This window comes from Saccostrea echinata, unplaced genomic scaffold, assembly GCF_033153115.1.
Source record: "Saccostrea echinata isolate AGI-Se365-2 ecotype Australia unplaced genomic scaffold, CSIRO_AGI_Sech_v1 ptg000046l, whole genome shotgun sequence".
NCBI lineage: Eukaryota > Metazoa > Mollusca > Bivalvia > Ostreida > Ostreidae > Saccostrea > Saccostrea echinata.
This window is the reverse complement of record NW_026889795.1, coordinates 12,182,501-12,201,676: the sequence shown is the minus strand read 5'-3', so window position 1 is coordinate 12,201,676 and position 19,176 is coordinate 12,182,501. Positions and strand designations below refer to the sequence as shown.

The 19,176-nt window shown below is 31.7% G+C and overlaps 1 protein-coding gene across 2 annotated transcripts in view; it reads right to left on the bottom strand.

The window, feature by feature from the left end:
- Nucleotides 1-842: 842 nt before the first annotated feature.
- LOC133202092 (hypoxanthine-guanine phosphoribosyltransferase-like) overlaps nucleotides 843-19,176 on the bottom strand; it is a 29,301-nt gene continuing 10,967 nt past the window's right edge. For both annotated transcript variants that reach the window (XM_061337875.1, XM_061337876.1), the window contains 6 exons: nucleotides 7,454-7,637; nucleotides 5,079-5,144; nucleotides 2,965-3,065; nucleotides 2,425-2,471; nucleotides 1,686-1,762; nucleotides 843-1,197 (listed from right to left, as the gene is read on the bottom strand). In XM_061337875.1, coding sequence (XP_061193859.1) covers nucleotides 1,147-1,197; nucleotides 1,686-1,762; nucleotides 2,425-2,471; nucleotides 2,965-3,065; nucleotides 5,079-5,144; nucleotides 7,454-7,637 — 526 coding nt within the window. In that variant the 3' untranslated portion in view covers nucleotides 843-1,146. The remainder of the gene's footprint in view (nucleotides 1,198-1,685; nucleotides 1,763-2,424; nucleotides 2,472-2,964; nucleotides 3,066-5,078; nucleotides 5,145-7,453; nucleotides 7,638-19,176) is intronic.

Here is a 19,176-nt window from a genome sequence, read left to right as displayed (position 1 = left end):
TGATGTGTTGTGACTTAAATTTTATGACATTACAATTTGTTTTAAATTCGTTATATAAAAGTATGAACTGTAAAAAAACATCGACTATTTGATCGATACTTCAATATATCAATACCTTTTTTTTCAAAAAAAAAAAAGTTTCATTTTGTCAGTAAAACTTGTTTAATCCGGATGTTGTGTAATCCAAAGTCTTGTTTAATATGCTGTCAATTTTAAGTCCATTTCTGTAAACTCATTTGTTTAAAATGTTTTCTATTCCGGAATCTTGTCTAATCCGGCCATTTTCTTTGGAACAAGTGGTGTCCGGATTAGACAAGTTTTATTGTAATTCCAAATTTATAAATTCCTTTTCAATAAAAACATGTGATTCAAATATCAACAAATCAACAATTCAACTCAACATTTCTATGATGTGATTGAAGAAAATGATCTTTTGAACTTAACTATTACCTTTATGGGGGTTGAAACATGATGGTTTTTTTAATACAGAAAGACCCTGGTTTCTAGAACTACTCTTACATTTTACGCAATAGTCTAATCATCCTTTGGAGGTTGATTGACAATGTCCTGTAGATGCACAATAATGTTTCGGATTTTTAATTTAACCTTGGGGGCAAAACGGGGGTCAAAAATGACGGTTTTTTTTTAAATTTTTTTATTTATTTATTTATTTTTTTTTTTTTACAAAAGCCTGGTATATATATATATATATATATATATATATATATATATATATATATATATATATATATATATATATATATATATATATGTATATATATATATATATATATATATATATATATATATATATAATAAAGATATAGATTATAGATAGTACATCATCCAAACATGGAAGCATATTCAGGTCCTTGAGTGAAAAGAAATCAAAAATTTTAATTCACACAGTGAGATATAAAAAAAATTAACTAATTTTCTGAAAAACAAGAGCGGTAAATTGTATGACAACAAAGAATCTAATTCATTCTGATTTTCCCGCCTTATTACATTTTGTAATCTCCGAAAATTACTGTTTATCCAGCATGTAATCGCTATATAATCATTTTTATTTTAGCTGACATTTGCCAAGGTGGATTATGGTCCCAGGTTCTAATATCATCAATCAGTAACACAATAAAGTTGTCGTTAGTTTGACGCGTATTTCTTCTTGCCTGCTTCATTAACTTCACAAACATGCTACATGTGTATAATAAAGAAAATGCACATTAATTTCATAGAATTAATACATAAAATACTAAATCATGTTAATTCACATGTTTAAAGCTCAGATCCCTATATATGTACTTTAGAATGATATTGAAATTCAAAGAAAGAGAACTACAACAATTGCGTACTTCCAAATCTGATTAAAAAATTTCCTCAGTGTAGTTTTAAACAAAGCATACATGTCATAATAATTCTGTTGATTTTATACAGTGAAAACTGTCTAATCAGACATCTGTGCAAGCTTTTTTATTGTAAATAAATTCCAGCCTTTATTTTCATTCCTATTGTACTATTTTACATGCTCTATACACTGTGCAATCCAACACCCTGTCTCTACCGACAAAAAAATTATATCCCAGTGAATGTCAGATTAGACAGGTTTCATTATAATACTCATTTTGATCATTTCATTGGATGAAAGTCTAAAACTGTTAACTGTGTTAGATATCATTACTTACATTAAGATCCCTGAAGTATTCGTTGTAGTCTGAGGCATACCCCACAATGAAAATATCAGGGGTTTCAAACCCAGTGTCTGAAATTTAAACAAACCCCACAATGGAATTATCAGGGATTTCATGTAAGATTTCATTTGCCCAAGGTCCGGGATAAAAACACACAACTCGTTGGATAAAAAATCATATCAAACCACAAACCATGGGAAATTCTATATATATTTTATTAACTGTGTTGACAAAGTCACGACTAGCGTCATAAACATATTGATCCCCCCGATACCCCCTTTTTAAGGCAATTGTTTTTTCTTACAATAAATGAATGAAAATTAGATCATAATTAGGAATGAATTTAATACGTACCCAATATATATGGTATAAACTGGGTTGTAGCAGTTTACACTTTTTTATATACCACTTCAAGGTTCATAAACTGTAAACTGTCCCAACCCATTTATACCCTAAAAATTAGGTAGCTATTAAATGCATTCTTTACATATTAAAATTTAGATTGCATTTTTCAAAGCAACAACATTTAAAAGCATTATGGACATATAAAAATATACTTATATATAAAGACATAATATTATATATGTTACAATGTGGACTTATAAAAATTTGTAACTATTGTAAACAAAAATGATATAGTGATAGATGTTTGATAATTAAAAGTTTATTACCACATTAAGCACATGACCAGATCACATGACATCACATAGCCAGTCACATGACCTGTACTTACAATCAGGTTTATATCCAGAACCCGTTGACATTCTCATCAGCAGCATACTGAAAATAAAAGTATTAAATAATTACAATCAAATAAACATTTAATCATTTTCTTTTAAGAACTCCGGAGCTTCATACTAATATTACTTTAGGAATATCCCTCATACATTGAAATTTCACATTTCACACTTGACTACCCTTATACATTTCGGTTTTACATTTCTTACCTGGCTACTTTTATACACTTTAAATTTATATTCTGTAACATTATATACCTGGCTACTTTGTTACACTTTTGTTTTACATTACATACCTGGCTACCTTGATATACTTTGGTTTTATATTCTGTTACATTACATACCTGGCTAACTTGATATACTTTAGTTTTATATTCTGTTACATTACATACCTGGCTACCTTGATATACTTTGGTTTTATATTCTGTTACGTTACATACCTGGCTACCTTGATATACTTTGGTTTTATATTCTGTTACATTACATACCTGGCTACCTTGATATACGTTGGTTTTATATTCTGTTACATTACATACCTGGCTACTTTTATACACTTGGGTTTGACATTCTGTAACAGAGCCAGTATCTTCTGCATGGTTTTCCCTGTACCTATGATGTCCTCCACAACCAAAACATTCTGAAAATAATGAAAAATTTTACAGTACCTATCAAATAGTCTATTCATAGTCCCTGAATAATTCCTATGAATGCAAATGGATCAAAAAAATACATGTCAATCATGCTTTATATACTGGAGGCTCGGTGCACGTGCAATGGCAATTGCAATGACACAAATGATACTTCAAAAAGTTTAAATTTGTAAACAATGGCTGCAACATTTGATATCTTAATAATATCTTACACATTACAAGAGGAGAACGCAGAGGTTATAACTCGTAATCTGGACATTTTTTTAAATCTTTTCACAAAAACAGTTCATTAATGAAAATGGAGTAATCATGCATGCTTCAATTGTCTTGTTTAATACATAATGGACTACATTTTAAGACAGGTATGGATTCTCTTGGTAGTTACTATAGTTCGATGTTCCAAAAAAAAAAAAAAATTGAAATTGACCTCGGCTTAGCATCGTTCAATATTGATATTTTTCTAGTGAATATCAGACCCAACTAACCATTTAGAGAGTCCATAATTACACGATTTCTAGTCTTGAGTCTTTAATTATATGATAGCTAATCAACAGTTAGTCTTCAACTTATATTGCCTCATTACAGCATTTCTCATTCTGTATATCTTAAAATATAATGTGACTAATGCATAAATATCCAAGTGAGGGAAAACACAAATTGACATTTCTCAGGTGGGTAGATTGGCTGCAACTACATTCAATGTATCAGGCCCTGAATCAATGAATTATTAAAGTCGTTAAATTTAATTTAGTAATTTCTAGAAGTGAAATAATTTTTCGAAGATTTTTCCTCTTAATAATTCTTGGATATTTATGACTTCAATCTGTCAAAATTAGTTATGCAGTCAAAAACATTTATATCGTAGGGTAATGGACACACAATTTTTGTTCTTAACAAATGTGATTTTTTAAATCTGATAAGTTCATAATAAGTTTTAAAAGTAGGGGGAACGAAATCACTTTACTTTAAGTATAAATTCATTACAAGCATGTTCAACATAACCATGTTTTACTGTAATAATCCAAGCTTTAAATTAAATGTTTACTGGACAGGAGACACACCTTTTGATTTTTGAAATTGAAATGATTTTTGACTCAAAAGCATTTTTCCCCATTTTGATAATAACACTAATCCAGTAAACTCTCCTCTGTAAGGCACAGTAGTCAGAGTGTTTTGCTCTAGAGTCAAAGAGTAAGGAGTTGATCCTTAAGGTATTCAATGTATAACGACCATATTTTGTACCTAATAAATGAATGTTCCGAAATGATTAATCATTGTAACATTTTTAAGGTGTTATGAAATAAATATACCCCACCAAAGTAATTTGCAAACTTTTAATTACTGTCCAATTAATTGCACCTTCAATTTTACATTGACGTCTATGGGCAGCGCGTGTTTTATTAAGATATTGTAAAAAGTAATGTGAATTTCATACAAATCTCTTGGTGAAAATATGCATAGACTCTCTTTTTATTAAAATATGAAATAAAATGAATCATTTACCACAAATATTTTGACAAAATTAAAGTTTTCTTTTTTACATCAAGGGCAGATAACTCTTCAAAAACTTTTCAGGTGCAAAATGATCAGCTTCTTATTTGTTATCAGACATGTGAATTTGGCTCATTTCACTTTCATCGTTATCTAGCAATACATTTTTAACTAGTTTAAAACGATTCAAAGTTGTTCAAAATCCCTTCTTTATACATTGAATACCTTAAATCGCAGGTTCAAATCTACTGCGGGATGTGGAGACTGGTCTTTCAGATGAGACCATGCACATAAACCTATGTTGCAGTAGGTGCTGGCATCAAAAATATCCCTCACTGCTGAAAGGCCCTAAGTGCTGAGTACTTGTGTAAATTTGCAGCCCTCCACCAGCAAGTGGTGACATCTCAATTTGAGTAAAAAATTCTAGTTTTTTTTCCAGGTTAATGACTTCTAGAGAAATTATATCTAATCCAGTAATAAATGAAATGTTTGTTGTTCAGATTACTCACCTTTCCTTTAAGGTGTTTCAGATTATCTCTGCCGATGACCTCTATCTGTCCAGAGGACTGATCATCCTAAAAATAAACAGTCATTAATACACGTCATCCCAACAGTTTACTTAGGTATAAGAAAAAAAAAAATCTTTGTTTATGGTTGCTCAACCTACCCTTTTTTTATGCTCCGACCTAAACGTTTTTTTTTTTAATTTTTATTTTTTTTTTCTTTGGTCATTTTAATATCTGGAAACATCTGTCTGTACATTTTCCTTCAAGCATAACAGTTTATAACTTGTAATTAAGTAACTTTTTAGAGCTGTCTGCATGGTTAAAATACGATTTTATGGCTAGCAAAAGAGAGTTCACAATGCCTAAAAAATGTACTTTAATTTTTGTCTTTATATGAGATAAAACTTAAAAAAAAAAGAAAAAAGAAAAGAAAAATATCACCTACAGATTCTTTTTTTTTAGAAGTATGTACAGTAATAGTTATAAATTTGTAAACCCTAAAATGGAAACCAATTTTCCTGGGCAGCTTATTTTATTTTGCTGTTCATTATCTGAATATATATCCACAGAGTAATTTTTGAACTTTATTTGTCAATCATCAGTTGTCTTCCCCAAGACCCCTGAGTGATTTATTTATTCACAACAAGAAATATTCGAGATTTCTACATCCTTAATAATTTTAGTTTAGTTGCCCAAGGAGAAAAGATGAAGTAAGTTTACTTACGTGACATATTTTTTCCAAGATTTTTTTCCATGGAGGGCAAACAATAGTTTGAGGTTTTGTGAGTTGTGAGAAGGTTGTTCTAAGTGCAAGTGTCAGGTCTTCAGATAATAAATATGAAATATATTAACAGCTTGATGGTCGACACATACACATCTCTGCTGAAGATATTTTAATTAATTCCCATATATACAGTGCAGGGAACTAATTTTGTTACATAAACCAGCATCAGCATAAGAATTAGTAGCATCAGGATCGAGCTAGCATCAGCATCAGCATTTAAAAAACAGCATTACCAGGATCAGCATCAGCAAGCATAGGATAAAACCAGCATTGACCTACATAAAATCAGCATTATCCTACTAGCATCAGAAAATCAATGAGTTTTAATTCAGTAAAAAATTAAAAAAGAAAGAAAGAATATTGGTTAAAGTATTCACATTATTGATACATAGTGAGATATTATGATCAAATAATTGTAAAAGGCACTTTTATTGCTTTAAACGGCAATGCTGAAATTCATTATCTACTTCCGGTAGCATGATGCTACTTCCAGTAACATTGACCTAATTATAAAACAGCATCAGGATAAGGATTACTAGCATTAAATCAGCAAGCAAAGGAAGCATTCAAATCAGCAAGCAAAGGAAGCATTCAAATCAGCATCGATGCTGTAACAAAATTAGTTTCCTGCACTGAATATATATCATTATTTCACTGTTTTGTAGATGGAAGATGGTCAGTTTATGCTTTTACCCCCCCCCCCCCAAACACTACCACCAACCTACAATACAGACATATAAAACCTCCTTCTCTTAGTATGGTGATATCCATTGAAATCCATCATTAACTTAAATTATCAAGCAGAAAATCCTCCAAGTAAATCTTACAACCGAAGCATTCTTAGATTTAGTAGTGTCCTCACAACACAAATACATACTTTCTACGTAAGCAGAACATATATCTCATTTCAACTGAGATTTTTTTCAGTTAAGTATCCCTCAGACACCCACCCCACTCCCGCGACAAATCAGTGCAGTATTTGTAGTGTCAGGGTTACAATATCCTTACTGTAGTTCAAGCTTTCTCTCTGTTCTGTTCAAAACAAGGCTTAAATCTGATTCAAATATAAAGTACATTATGTAATCTAAGATTACATTCAGAGTCTTTGAAAGTCATTTAAAGGTGTAACTTGAATGAGTAATGGTTGTAGGGTGGTTGCTTGAAATGATTAAATACCGTGATTCATGTTTGGTTAATTTTCAGTTCCATTTTATCAAATTTCAGTTTGGGTCGACTCAGTCAAGTTTGCATAATTGCAAACATGACCAAGAAATCAAAGTGTAGTTTGGATGGCCAAATCACAGTGTGATACTGTAAACATGGTAAAACTAATGTCTAATATGAACAGCACAGGTTCCAGAGAAATCGGCCAAATTCACTTTCCAGAACAGACAACATTTTAAACACTTGAATTCGCTGAAAGGGACTTAAAGTTAACTTCGTATAAGGCAAGATTTTGGAATGCAAAACATCATTCTGGATTAGACATGTTTCACTGTATCAGAAAAATGATCATAGTGGGTGTGTGTCCATGTGTAAACACCATCTACCTTAGAATACATCTGTGCTTCCAAACACTTTGAGAGAGACTTACCACAAAGCTTTTAAGTCGAATAAAATCAACAGCGAGAGGTACAGATCTCCCAAAATTCCTGTTGAGTCCTTTGATGTCATCCAGAAGGTCGGCGAAGAATTTGTATGCTCCCTTTAGCACACATAAAGCGACAAAGCCATCCTCATCAAAATCTTCCACAATGTCACGAGCTAGTCGCTCAATTCTGTATTTAAAAAAAGAATGTCATAAGCCAGTCGCTCAATTCTGTATTAAAAAAACACAATGTCACGAGCCAATCGCTCAATTCTGTATAAAAAAGAACATGAGCTAGTCGCTCAAATCTGTATTTCAATCGAAGTACTGAAGTATAGATGGTAGTTGATTTTTATGAAGATTTCAATAAAATTTTGTTTGTAACCTTGTTTACATTTCTTTTCAAATTACGCATAACATTAATGATCCTTATTCTGGTATGCCAGAATCAAATGACTAAGAAAATGTCACGATTCTATAAAGTCAGAAAGATACCAAGGCTTGTTTTAATTTGACCATAACTTTTGAATGATATGCTAAAACGTGTAAGACTTCTTTTTGCTCAATTTTTTTTTAAGTAATTTAAGGTTTTTTCCTGACCAAATGTTTGCTTTAAAACGCTATAGGAACTTAGCTTTTTGTCAGAATGTAATACAAGTTGTGAATTCCAATTCCACTCCTCTCTCTCTCTCTCTCTCTCTATACAGTGCTGCTATCCTATAAGTTGACAATCCTATCCTATCCTATCGTGAATCCTGCATCCACAATCCTATCCGGTGATTTCAGTCTAATCCTATCCTATCCTATCCTGCTACTTTCAGTTTTTTAATATTTAGGAGTTAATTTGACAAAACGAAAAAAAAAAATAATAAAATGACCATCATCTAAAAATCAGTTATAATTATGGATTTTATTTAATATGTTTTAGTGATAAAAAAAAAATCGAGATCGACATCCATTAATTCCCGACACCCCGCAAGAATTAATTTTCGAGTACCCAGTTAAAATGTAAACAAAGGGACTGTAATAAAACATAGGCAAGTACTGATCTAGCGAACGTGTAAAGAAAGTAAGCTTTCAAAATAATTATAGAAAAAAAATTATAATCCGACTTTATTTTGATTTTTCACATACTTACGATGATCGAGAGACGTCACGGTATTTGCGATTTCTTTTCGAATTTATACACTTTGATAAATAAATGGGGTTAAAGTTAGAGATGGGAAATCGTGGAAAAAGGGGGAAAACAACAACTAAGACTTCAGATACTTTTCTAATGTTATGATTATTAATAATTAGACTAAACGAACAAAATTTAAGCTCTTTAATTATGAGAATCAGACTATTAATGTCTATACCTTCATGCGGGGAAGGTACAACACTGTATAATAATCGTACCCGTTGAAAATACAATTTCTCTACACATACTGAATAATGAAAAAAAGGAGGATATGTTGGATGTTTTAACAGTTATGTGTTTCATGTTAAATTTATGCAAAACTCTATTTTTCCCTAAACTGTAAACTGAGCACCATGAAAAATAATACATGTATATATCCTCAGATTTTATTCATACTCATGTAAATCCAGAAAGAAGATACATCTATGACAAGACCATAAACCAAGAACAGAAATTTAGAATAGCTTGACTTTTATTTATTAAACATGTAAAAAATTATTAAAATGTATGATTAAAATTTGTTTTATATTCATTGTTTAAAGTTATTCTTGTTTGAGATGTTCAGTTCATCATTGTTTGAATTTGAATATTTTACAAACATGCAAAAATTTTATCATGTTTGCTAAATAAAAATCAAGATATTCAAAATGTTAAATTTTCTTATTTCACTTCACTTTGTTTTTTAGTTTATGGTCATTTCAGTGTCATGCAAATGTATTCAATAACCATATTTTTATGAGTGAGAATTTGATTTATGTTTAACAGAACACATTTCCATAAATCTTCATAGTCAGATAGATTGACAGCAATAATCATTGCAGTGAACACACACATATTCCTTCGAATTCTTTCTGATAAAACATGTATATGAATTCACAGTAGTTTCAGTATTTATAAGCCATATTTAAGTAAATTTTGTTTTTGACCTTGACATTTGATCTTGAAATTTATTCAGGGTCTAAATGAGGAACAAATATGCTTGACCAAGTTGACAATATTTATTCAGGTTTTGGGCCAAATAAATCTCATCTACAATTTTATTTTTTTATCTACAATGTATAACAATTGAATGTTCCATTATGAGACAAATTCATCAGAAGTATAAATGTATTTCAATGCCAAGCTCACAGATACATGTACATGAAATCTGTTTAAGTTGGTCAATGTCTTTTTCCAATTGTATGATGTGTTACATGCATATGATTTTGCCTGCTTGTCCGTCACTCAGATTGAATTTCAAATGTCAAAGTTTGTGTCAAAGAGCTAGTCATAAGTAACCGAACAGTTTCAAAATTGTCAACAATGCACAGAAAACAAATACTTCACACACCGATCTCCTTGATAGAAAACATCATGATTTCAGACTCTAAGGGGCTCTTGTACAGTGGTTTGAACATCTTTCATATTTATTCCAGCAGCAGATGAGATGAACTGCAATATGTACAGCAGCAAATATGCAGGATCATCCTAAAAAAAACAATTATTATCATGATTATAACAATATATGCATGTAGATTGTGCAATTTTTTCATATACATTATACATTAAAACTGTATTTTATTGTGATTATCTTTCTCATTTCATGTACGACTGGCTGAATTTTATCTTTTTCTCTCCCAGAGTAATGCATTTAAAGAAATCAAGCAAACTCAAATCTTATACTGCAACTTCATAGTCATATCTTAATTAAACAATCATAATTTACTTGTAAATTGTAATTCATTTCATCTCGTCAACTTGTTAACTACTATGAGAACATATGTTTGGGTTTTTTTCTCTATTTTGAATTTTTCTGCTTGTATTAATTTATTTATGTTTTTTGTTTGTTTTCTTCTTTGCTTAAAATTTGAATAAGAAAAAAATATGAAAATACATATAGCATGATGATGACCATGATGACCAGAACAATAACACATTGTTTTCAGTTTTACTCTTTTTTTAAAAAAAAAAGAAGAAAAATCACTTATTCAGAGAATCTACAGAAACTTCATCTAATAATGATATGTATGTATTATACTGATACCGATGCATAAACACATGTTAATAATCATACCTACTTTTTAAATGTAAAATCCATTTTCCTCACAAAATATTTTGATGAGGGCAGGCAAAACCAAGTATCATTTTCTGCAATGAAGAATAATGAATGTCTTGATTAATTTATAATGCATAACCCAGAATAGGTCATACATACAATGTACATGTAAGTGCTGAGTTGGCTTATAATACAATTTAAACAGTAGCATAAGAAATGATTCTGTCTTTATTTTATTATAATTGCGCTCAAATAAAAAAATCATTTTTTTTAAAACCACAGTAGGGAAATAGTATAGTAATAACAAACTGAAAAAGGCATAATACATTGTTTTAGAACACATTGAATCATGACAGAGTATTTGTAAATTTTTAACCCCATCCCTTCCTACACTACCTATTTTTCCACACCCGATTTTTGTCTATATTATAATAGAATAAAATTTTGATAGCTCAAGTCATTATAACATTGTTTAAAGGGGGAAATGTATGAACATGCACACATGTACAGTGTGTAGTATACTTACATGTTCTTGCACCACACAACTTCGATATCGATCTGTTCAAGTCCACCGTTAACAGTTCGTGTAGTGTAGAATTATCCAGACAAACAGAGCACATTTAACACAATTACATGTTATTGAACTTTAAAACAAGTAGGGATTGGCTTAATCATCCAAACATGCTGAAGAAAATAAGATCTCTTGATGTCCGAACTCTTCGCTGTTTACATGCGAAGATTCTTCCGGTGATCGTTCACGGTTAAATCGTACGCAATGTCACTCGAAGTTAATTATTAATTTGTGTTAAAATAAACAAAACATGTTTATTTTCTATCGTAATTTTATAAATATTTCTTTTGTAAACGTTTTAAAACATATTCCGTTTTTGTAATTAATTCTGAAATATGAATCAACCTTTACTCGAATCTGATTGGCTGTAGGATATAGGATAGGATAGGATTGGATTAACTACTATATGTTTCTATCGTGAATCCCCAATCCTGAATCCTATCCAAACCCATCCCATGTCAACTTGTGGGATAGCAGCACTGTATATATACTTTATGAAAAATCCAATTTTTGGTAGAAAATTTAGACTGCATTTTGTAAGGTGCAGACTTCTGAATGCACTATTTTTTGTAGCTTGAAAAATATTTCATGTAAAACTCGATCACCAAGAGTTATTTAAAAGCTAGTTGCAAGTGTTCATGCTGTTCATGATGAGTTTGAGTCCTACAGTAACCATCTTTTTGTATTTATTACGCATATAGTATCATTTTTGAACCGGGGAATTGTCTTCGCTTATCACCTTCATAACCGTATACTTGTAGACCTCGGTGTTTATTCTTGCAGGACACACATATTTGAAAGGATTTTTCTTATCTATAGCAGACATCAGTAGTAGCACACGCTTGTATCGGATGCAGTTTACATATTAAGGACACCCACTTTTTGTTTTCAAAACAATGTACTAAATGACTTGGCTGTGACAGCATTTTTTTTCCTTGGGTGAAGACTTCAACAAGCCGCTGACAGAAAGTACATTTTAGTAAATGGCTATATGTAAAAAGTTATTGCAAAGAGTGGAGGTGTTCAAGACGACGACAATCCCCCCTCTGAGAAAAAAAATTCTCAATTCTAAAATTTAATAAAAAGTAATATTTTAAGGTAAGGGAAAAGGGGAAAAAAGCTTCACGCCTGATTCAAATTCTGTACAAAGTTCGGATTTTGCGCGAGAATAAACGCTTTAACCACCACGCTACGAAGTCTTCTTGTCTTCGATGTGTCCGGAGAAATTTAAATAAACGAGTTTGTTGAAGCATATAATTTTTTCAGAAAAGTACAGTTTTCATATAGTATACTAGATGAAATCCCGCGCAAGCGCAGAGAATTTAATTTACACCACTACCGACAGAAAATATATTGTAGTTTCTACTGACAGCCTACAGGCTTATAGAAGGAATACTTTGTTCAAAATCCCACAGGAAGTAAATGTACGTCTCCACCCCCACCCCACCGCCTTTTTGTAAAATCTTGAAAAATAACAATATCATTTAATTGACATTTATTGTGAAACCTGTTATACAATGTTATGGATATTGTACTTCAGATGCTCTTATTTCATTTCCGCCAAGGATAAAAGGAGTTAATATGCACATTTTATTGATAAATTGATTTTTTTGGGGGGGGGGGGTACAAAATTTTACAGCTTTAATTATATTTGAACAATACCTTATTCATTAATTTTCTCTTTTCATGTAAGCAAGTTTATTACAAAGTACAAATTGTACTTCGGGTTCGTTGCCACGATGCTCTCAGTAAGGAAAATACAAATTTTACCGATAAATTTATTAGAAAAACCTACTACATATATGTAATAGTCTTTCGATATATAAATATATTCACAACTTATAGTGTTATCAATAATTTACCATTATTTCAATGATCATTTATACAAAAGCTTTTTTTTATGTTCATGCAGCTACAATCGCCTCGTTTTTCTTTTTAACATCGGGCTCGATGCTATATGATGTTCTAGAAGCTTCCTTCAATATTAAGATTGGCGAATGACGAAAATAATTTGCACATTTCCCTTTTTAATCGGTTATCACAACTTATTTCTTTTATATCATTTAAATCAAGTTTTGATGGAATAATAAAGTGATGACGTTTTATGAAATAAATAAACGATTGCTTGTTGTCAGTTTCATTAAAAACTGCCAGTAACTTAGATCCGCCAACCGGAAACGCCACCGTACTCACGTTTTTGCTATTTCATGGCTGTTTATAGAAAATAAAAGTAGACTTTTTATTTAATGTGCGACACTTACTATGCAAGTGAAATCTAAATATAGTTTACGGACATCATCTTGTATCTAGTGTATTGTTAGAGGAGTAAGTAAGAACTCTGGTGCACCCGTTTCGGAGTTTATTTGCAAAATTTATTAATTTATAAGTATAGATTTTCAGACTCCATTTTTTTTTAAAACATGAAATAGATTTTACTTTTACATATCCGTCATTTAAACGATAATGAAGAAGGGAGACTTGACCCATTCATATTCAAAAATCATATTTTTATGGCTCTAATGAACCCATTTTCCACTTAACTGTTAACTTAAAAAAAACAAATTATCAATTAATAAGTCGTTCAGTAAAACAAATGAATAAAATGTGTTGAAGATGACATTACGGAAGACATAATTTTAGAAAAATGAAACTTTTCAGTAAACTTTGAAAATTGAGAAATACACTGTCTCAGAGAGGGGGGATCGTCCTCGCCTTGTACGCCCTCTTTCTTATCCAGATGCATTAGTCTTCTCGATCTCATCGAACGGGTGACAAGAATTGCTTTCGCCTTCGGTGCAACACGATCAAAATTTAGATAATTTTTTAAATATATCTATTCAATAAATGTTTAAAAAAAACTTACCAATGACTTGATTGTATGTTTGAAAATAAATAAATGCTCCATGCAAGGATCGAACAAAAAAATTATCTATTTCTCACTGTCTTAATTTGGCAGGTAACACATACCGCTGTGCCACAGTCGCATCATTTGAAACGAAATTGAAGCAGCGAATTTACACAAAGTGGTGGTGGTGGGGGGGGGGGGGAAGGGTTCTTTTTTATGGTCTCTGTTTCTCTCCATTTTTTTTTAAATATGTGTTCGTTTCCTTGCGTTAAATTGGACATGAATAACCTTTAAAATCGTGAACAACTCAGAGATAGCAAATTGTTATAGAAAAAACGTAATTAAAAATGTTACATTTTGTTCCAATTGACTATCTAGCAATATCTAGCATATTTTAGCATATCAAAACACAACATCAGGAAATTAATAAGTCTTTCAATAAAACAAATGAATCAAATGTGTTGAAGATGACATTACTGAAGACATAATTTTAGAAAAATGAAACTTTTCCGTGAACTTTGAAAATTGAGAATCACATTGTCTTTGTCACACTGATGGAAACCCTATATATATTAGTAGCATGCTAAAATATCGTGTTGTGATGGAACAATAAAATTTTCCCTTTTTAAGTATGTCCATATTCATGCTGATTCCAAATCAAAGGCGCCCTCGTTCTTTATCGAAGTCAAGAATAAGCTTACTTTGAATTTTCTGCTTTTTCAACAGTTTTCTACATATATATATATATATATATAAAGCACTAAAAACCAACAACACTGTATATCCTAAGTGTCGGATCTACTAAATAGATACAAGGTCACGGATGGAAATTTATATAAAGCACTAAAAATGACCAAGACACGAACAATAATAATTGTCAAATTTTCGGGACGACCTGTCCCTTCCTCAGGACAAAGAAAAAAGTTAAGAAGTCATAAAAACAAAGGAAATGGAGAAACAAAAACAACTAGCACTACTACCAAACTACCAAACACTAAATATTTACAGTATTACATGTTTAATTTGAAGTTTATAAACAGTTGTGAACAAAGAAATCCGGAGCGCTATGAATTGCGTCCAGTCTAAATCACCAGAGTACACCCGATAGACCGGACGCAATTCATAGCGTTAGTAGTGCTAGTTTTTTTGTTTCTCTATTTCCTCCTTTGTTTTTACGACTTCTTAACTTTTTTCTTTGTCCTGAGGAAGGGACAGGTCGTCCCGAAAATTTGCCAATTATTATTGTTCGTGTCGTTGGTCATTTTTAGTGCTTTATATATATATATATATATATATATATATATATATATATATATATATATATATATATATATATATATATATATATATATATATATATATATATATATATATATATATATATATATATATATATATATGTCACCTTGAAAACTCCTAATACTTCTCTGTTTTCCGGACCTTTTTTGGCTGTGATTGAACATAAGCTTTAGATTGTCTCTTTTGTATTGATAAACTGTAGGTCAACAATCGCAATTCCCTGGGCCTTTCCGAGAAGCGGAAAAAACTATCTGGAGTGAGTTGCGTAGGCGTCCATGAAAACCCCCTTTCCATGAATTCGAAAAATATGCAGGGAGACTTCTTATCCGTAGAGTCTGGAGGTTAACTTCTTTGAATGTTAAGATATTACATGTACCTAAAATATACTACAGAAGGGACAATATTTCCATTTCTATTTGTTTTTTCTGTGATAACTCTTTGAAAGTTAGTTGAGTTGATTTCTTGATCATTCTACCGGAACGCAAATTTCGCCAAGCGAAAGGTCAGGAGCTAAGAAGGCCTAATATGCATGTAATTCTCGTGCGGCTGTCTTGTGTCTGACTCTAAGGAGGCCTAATAAGCATGTAATTCTCGTGCAGCTGTCTATGTGCTTGACGTTAGTGGGCGGGGACTATTGAAATTGACATGTGAGGCCTCGTGTAAATTAAATCTATTAGTCTACATTTTTAAAATCTAAATTTACAATTTTATTTCACAATGAAATGGAAATATAAGGAATCACTGTCTAGTTAGTAAAGTATGCCAGGGACATCAACGATAGTTGGAAACGTGGGATAATTTATGCATAACGGGCTTCGCCCGTTATGCAAATTATCCCACGTTTCCAACTATCGTTGATGCCCTGGTATACTTTACTAACTAGACAGTGATTCCTTAAATCAATTCTGTCTATCCAATTCTTTAATAAATATGAAGCGAGTCCGTTTTGTATAAATGCGTTGTACCGGATAATTCAAGTGACCCTAAGTGTTGCTGACCTTCGTCAACGGTCCAGACTTCGGGTAACATAGATGATTTTGCATTTGAGAAAATGTCGATCGCCGCAGTTATCCGTGCAAATAGTCGTCGAATAACGTTCTTCCAATGAAAGAAAAAGTGAGCAAACTCACATACCCCACGCTCCCCCAAAACTTGACAATGCAACACATAATGAATGGCATGGTGTACTTTAAATACACAGTATAATTCAAAAAGGGGCATTACTTGCAAAAATAATCACATCAAAAGTTCTTGCATATAAGGACATTCAGACATTTTTATGTTACAAAGTTAATTGGACTGAAGTTTCTAGATGAATAATGGAATCAAAATTTCTCGGTAATATACATAATCTCTGAAATACCTACAAAGTTTCAGGAAATTCAGTGCAGGAGTTATGCTGACAAACTGTTAATTAAATTCCTCAGTGATTTCGATTTGTTAATGAGTGTAAGTCCATGTCCAACGTATGACAATTTACACATTTAAATAATTATAATAAATGGAAACAAAATTACAATGTAGTCATATAAATTTGATTATATACTGTACTTATGAAATTATTTAAAGCAAAGCACTAAATTGAGGGGGGGGGGGTTGAAAACTTTTTGTGTACTTATATCCAAGATTTGTGTGTGGATGTGTGTGTTGAATCATTAATATTTTGATCTTAAAATCAATAGGGTTTTTTTAAGATCATAAAATATTTCACATAAAATTTCATAAGTAAAGCTGATTCCAGTGGATTTCCTTATTACGTAGCTGGAAAGTTTCTTCAGTAATAGGTAAAACTCTAAAGGCAAAAATAATAGAATAGGAATTTTCTGGTAATATGCACATCTACACACTGTGTCCTAAATATCTGCAAAGTTTGACGAAATTGTGAGAAGCAGTTTAAGAGGAGTTGCGCTGACAAACTGTTCATCTCTATATTCAAGATATGGCCAAAAATCTAAGATGAAAAGTGCCAATTTTTCCAGAAAAATAATGGAATCGGAATTTCCTGGCAATATGCTCAACTACACACTGTGTCCTGAATATCTGCAAAGTTTGAAAAGAAAAATGTGAGAAGCAGTTTAAGAGGAGTTGCGCTGACAAGCTGTTCATCTCTATATTCAAGATATGGCCTAAAATCAAGTTGAAAAGTGCCGAAATTCCCAGAAAAATGAAGGAATCGGAATTTCCTGGCAATATGCATATCTACACACTATGTCCCAAATATCTGCAAAGTTTTACGAAATTCTGTGCAGCGGTTTTAGAGGAGTTGCACTGACAAAAAAACAGAACTACCTAACTGACGGACGGGTCAAAAACATTATACCCCCCGCAACTTGTTGCGTGGGGTATAATAATTTCATCATGCCGTAAATCAACCAATATCATTTTACATGTAATAAAAAATAATTATAATTACACTTGTAACATCCCATAATGCAAGACTTCACAGTATCCAGAAGGGGAGGGGGGCATTTCTGGGACTTCAGGTATTAAAACCTCTGCTTGAAAAGTAAGAGGTGCATGCAATGATGGGGGTGTCTGTCCTTAACACTTCCGTACTTCCGGTCGTTACATGTGGGGTAGCCAATGGAACTTTGAAATGAACAGAATCTCATTAACTACTGCCAAGAAATGCACTTTGCATTATACTCATATGAGGGAGGGGAGTTCATATTGTAAGCTCAGTGCTCATAGTACCTCTAGTTAAATTTCTATTTTAAGTAAGGAAAAAGTTAATTTCTTTTTTAAGTAAGGAAAAAAATGGAATCCCCTCTGCTAAGAATCACAGAGCCCTTGAAAATTGGTAAACAAATTACGTATCTGTAGAAAGTTGACTCAGGAGAGTGATACCCCCCTTCTCCCAAGGAATAGGTTTGTCAGCTTTTAGCAAGTTTTGATTTTAGTATTTATTTCTTTAATTTTTTTTTTTGTCAAAAAATTTCCGACTCCAAATTGGTTTGAGTTATTTTGGACCCCCCTCCCCCCTGGATTTTTTTTGTTTGCCTTTTTTTTTTTTTTTTTTGGTTTGGTTTGGTTTTTCTTTTTTTTGTTTTTAGATCTGCGGATGCACTGGTACAAAACATGTACATGTATGCATTAGAATGGCGGGTAAATTAAATCAAAGTACTGAAAGTACTGGGAAGCGCTAAGCATATTGCAATTTGAAATACATCAGAATTATTTTGAATTTAAATTGCCTGTTGTATTGGGATTTAAGCAATATCTTGACAGTGCGGCTGCGCTAGGGCGAGCACAGTTGTTTGTTACATAATCAAACATGTGAGTCATGAAAATTTCCCCTTGGGATATGAAATTCAACATTGTCTTATGCCTTTTTTATTTTAAGCATTTTACATTTTCTTCTGTCAAAAGAACAATCAATATTTTCTTTCTCCATATCCTTGTAGGAGTCTATAAGAGGTAGCTTTGCGTATAAATCGCAATATTTATTGGAGTGGGGATGGTCGACGAGTTTTCCGACCAAATTTAGACTATAAATGTAGCTATACATTAGCTGGAAAATGTATATTTCTAAATAATTTTGAACGCTCGAAAATGTCGCTGAAATTCCTCTCATTTATGTGCAACACCGACAGCTAAAATGTTCTAGTGATAATTTTTAATAATAAATTCATTCCGTGTTTACAAATGTTTAAAATTGAAGATTGGCTGTTAGTGACAGCGCTTTAATTTTAGAAACTATTTGTTTATTGCGTCGATAAATATTTTCTTATTGATAACAATTATTTATTAAAGTTATGAATAAAACATCTCAAAAATATCGAATACTAGTATTCTCACT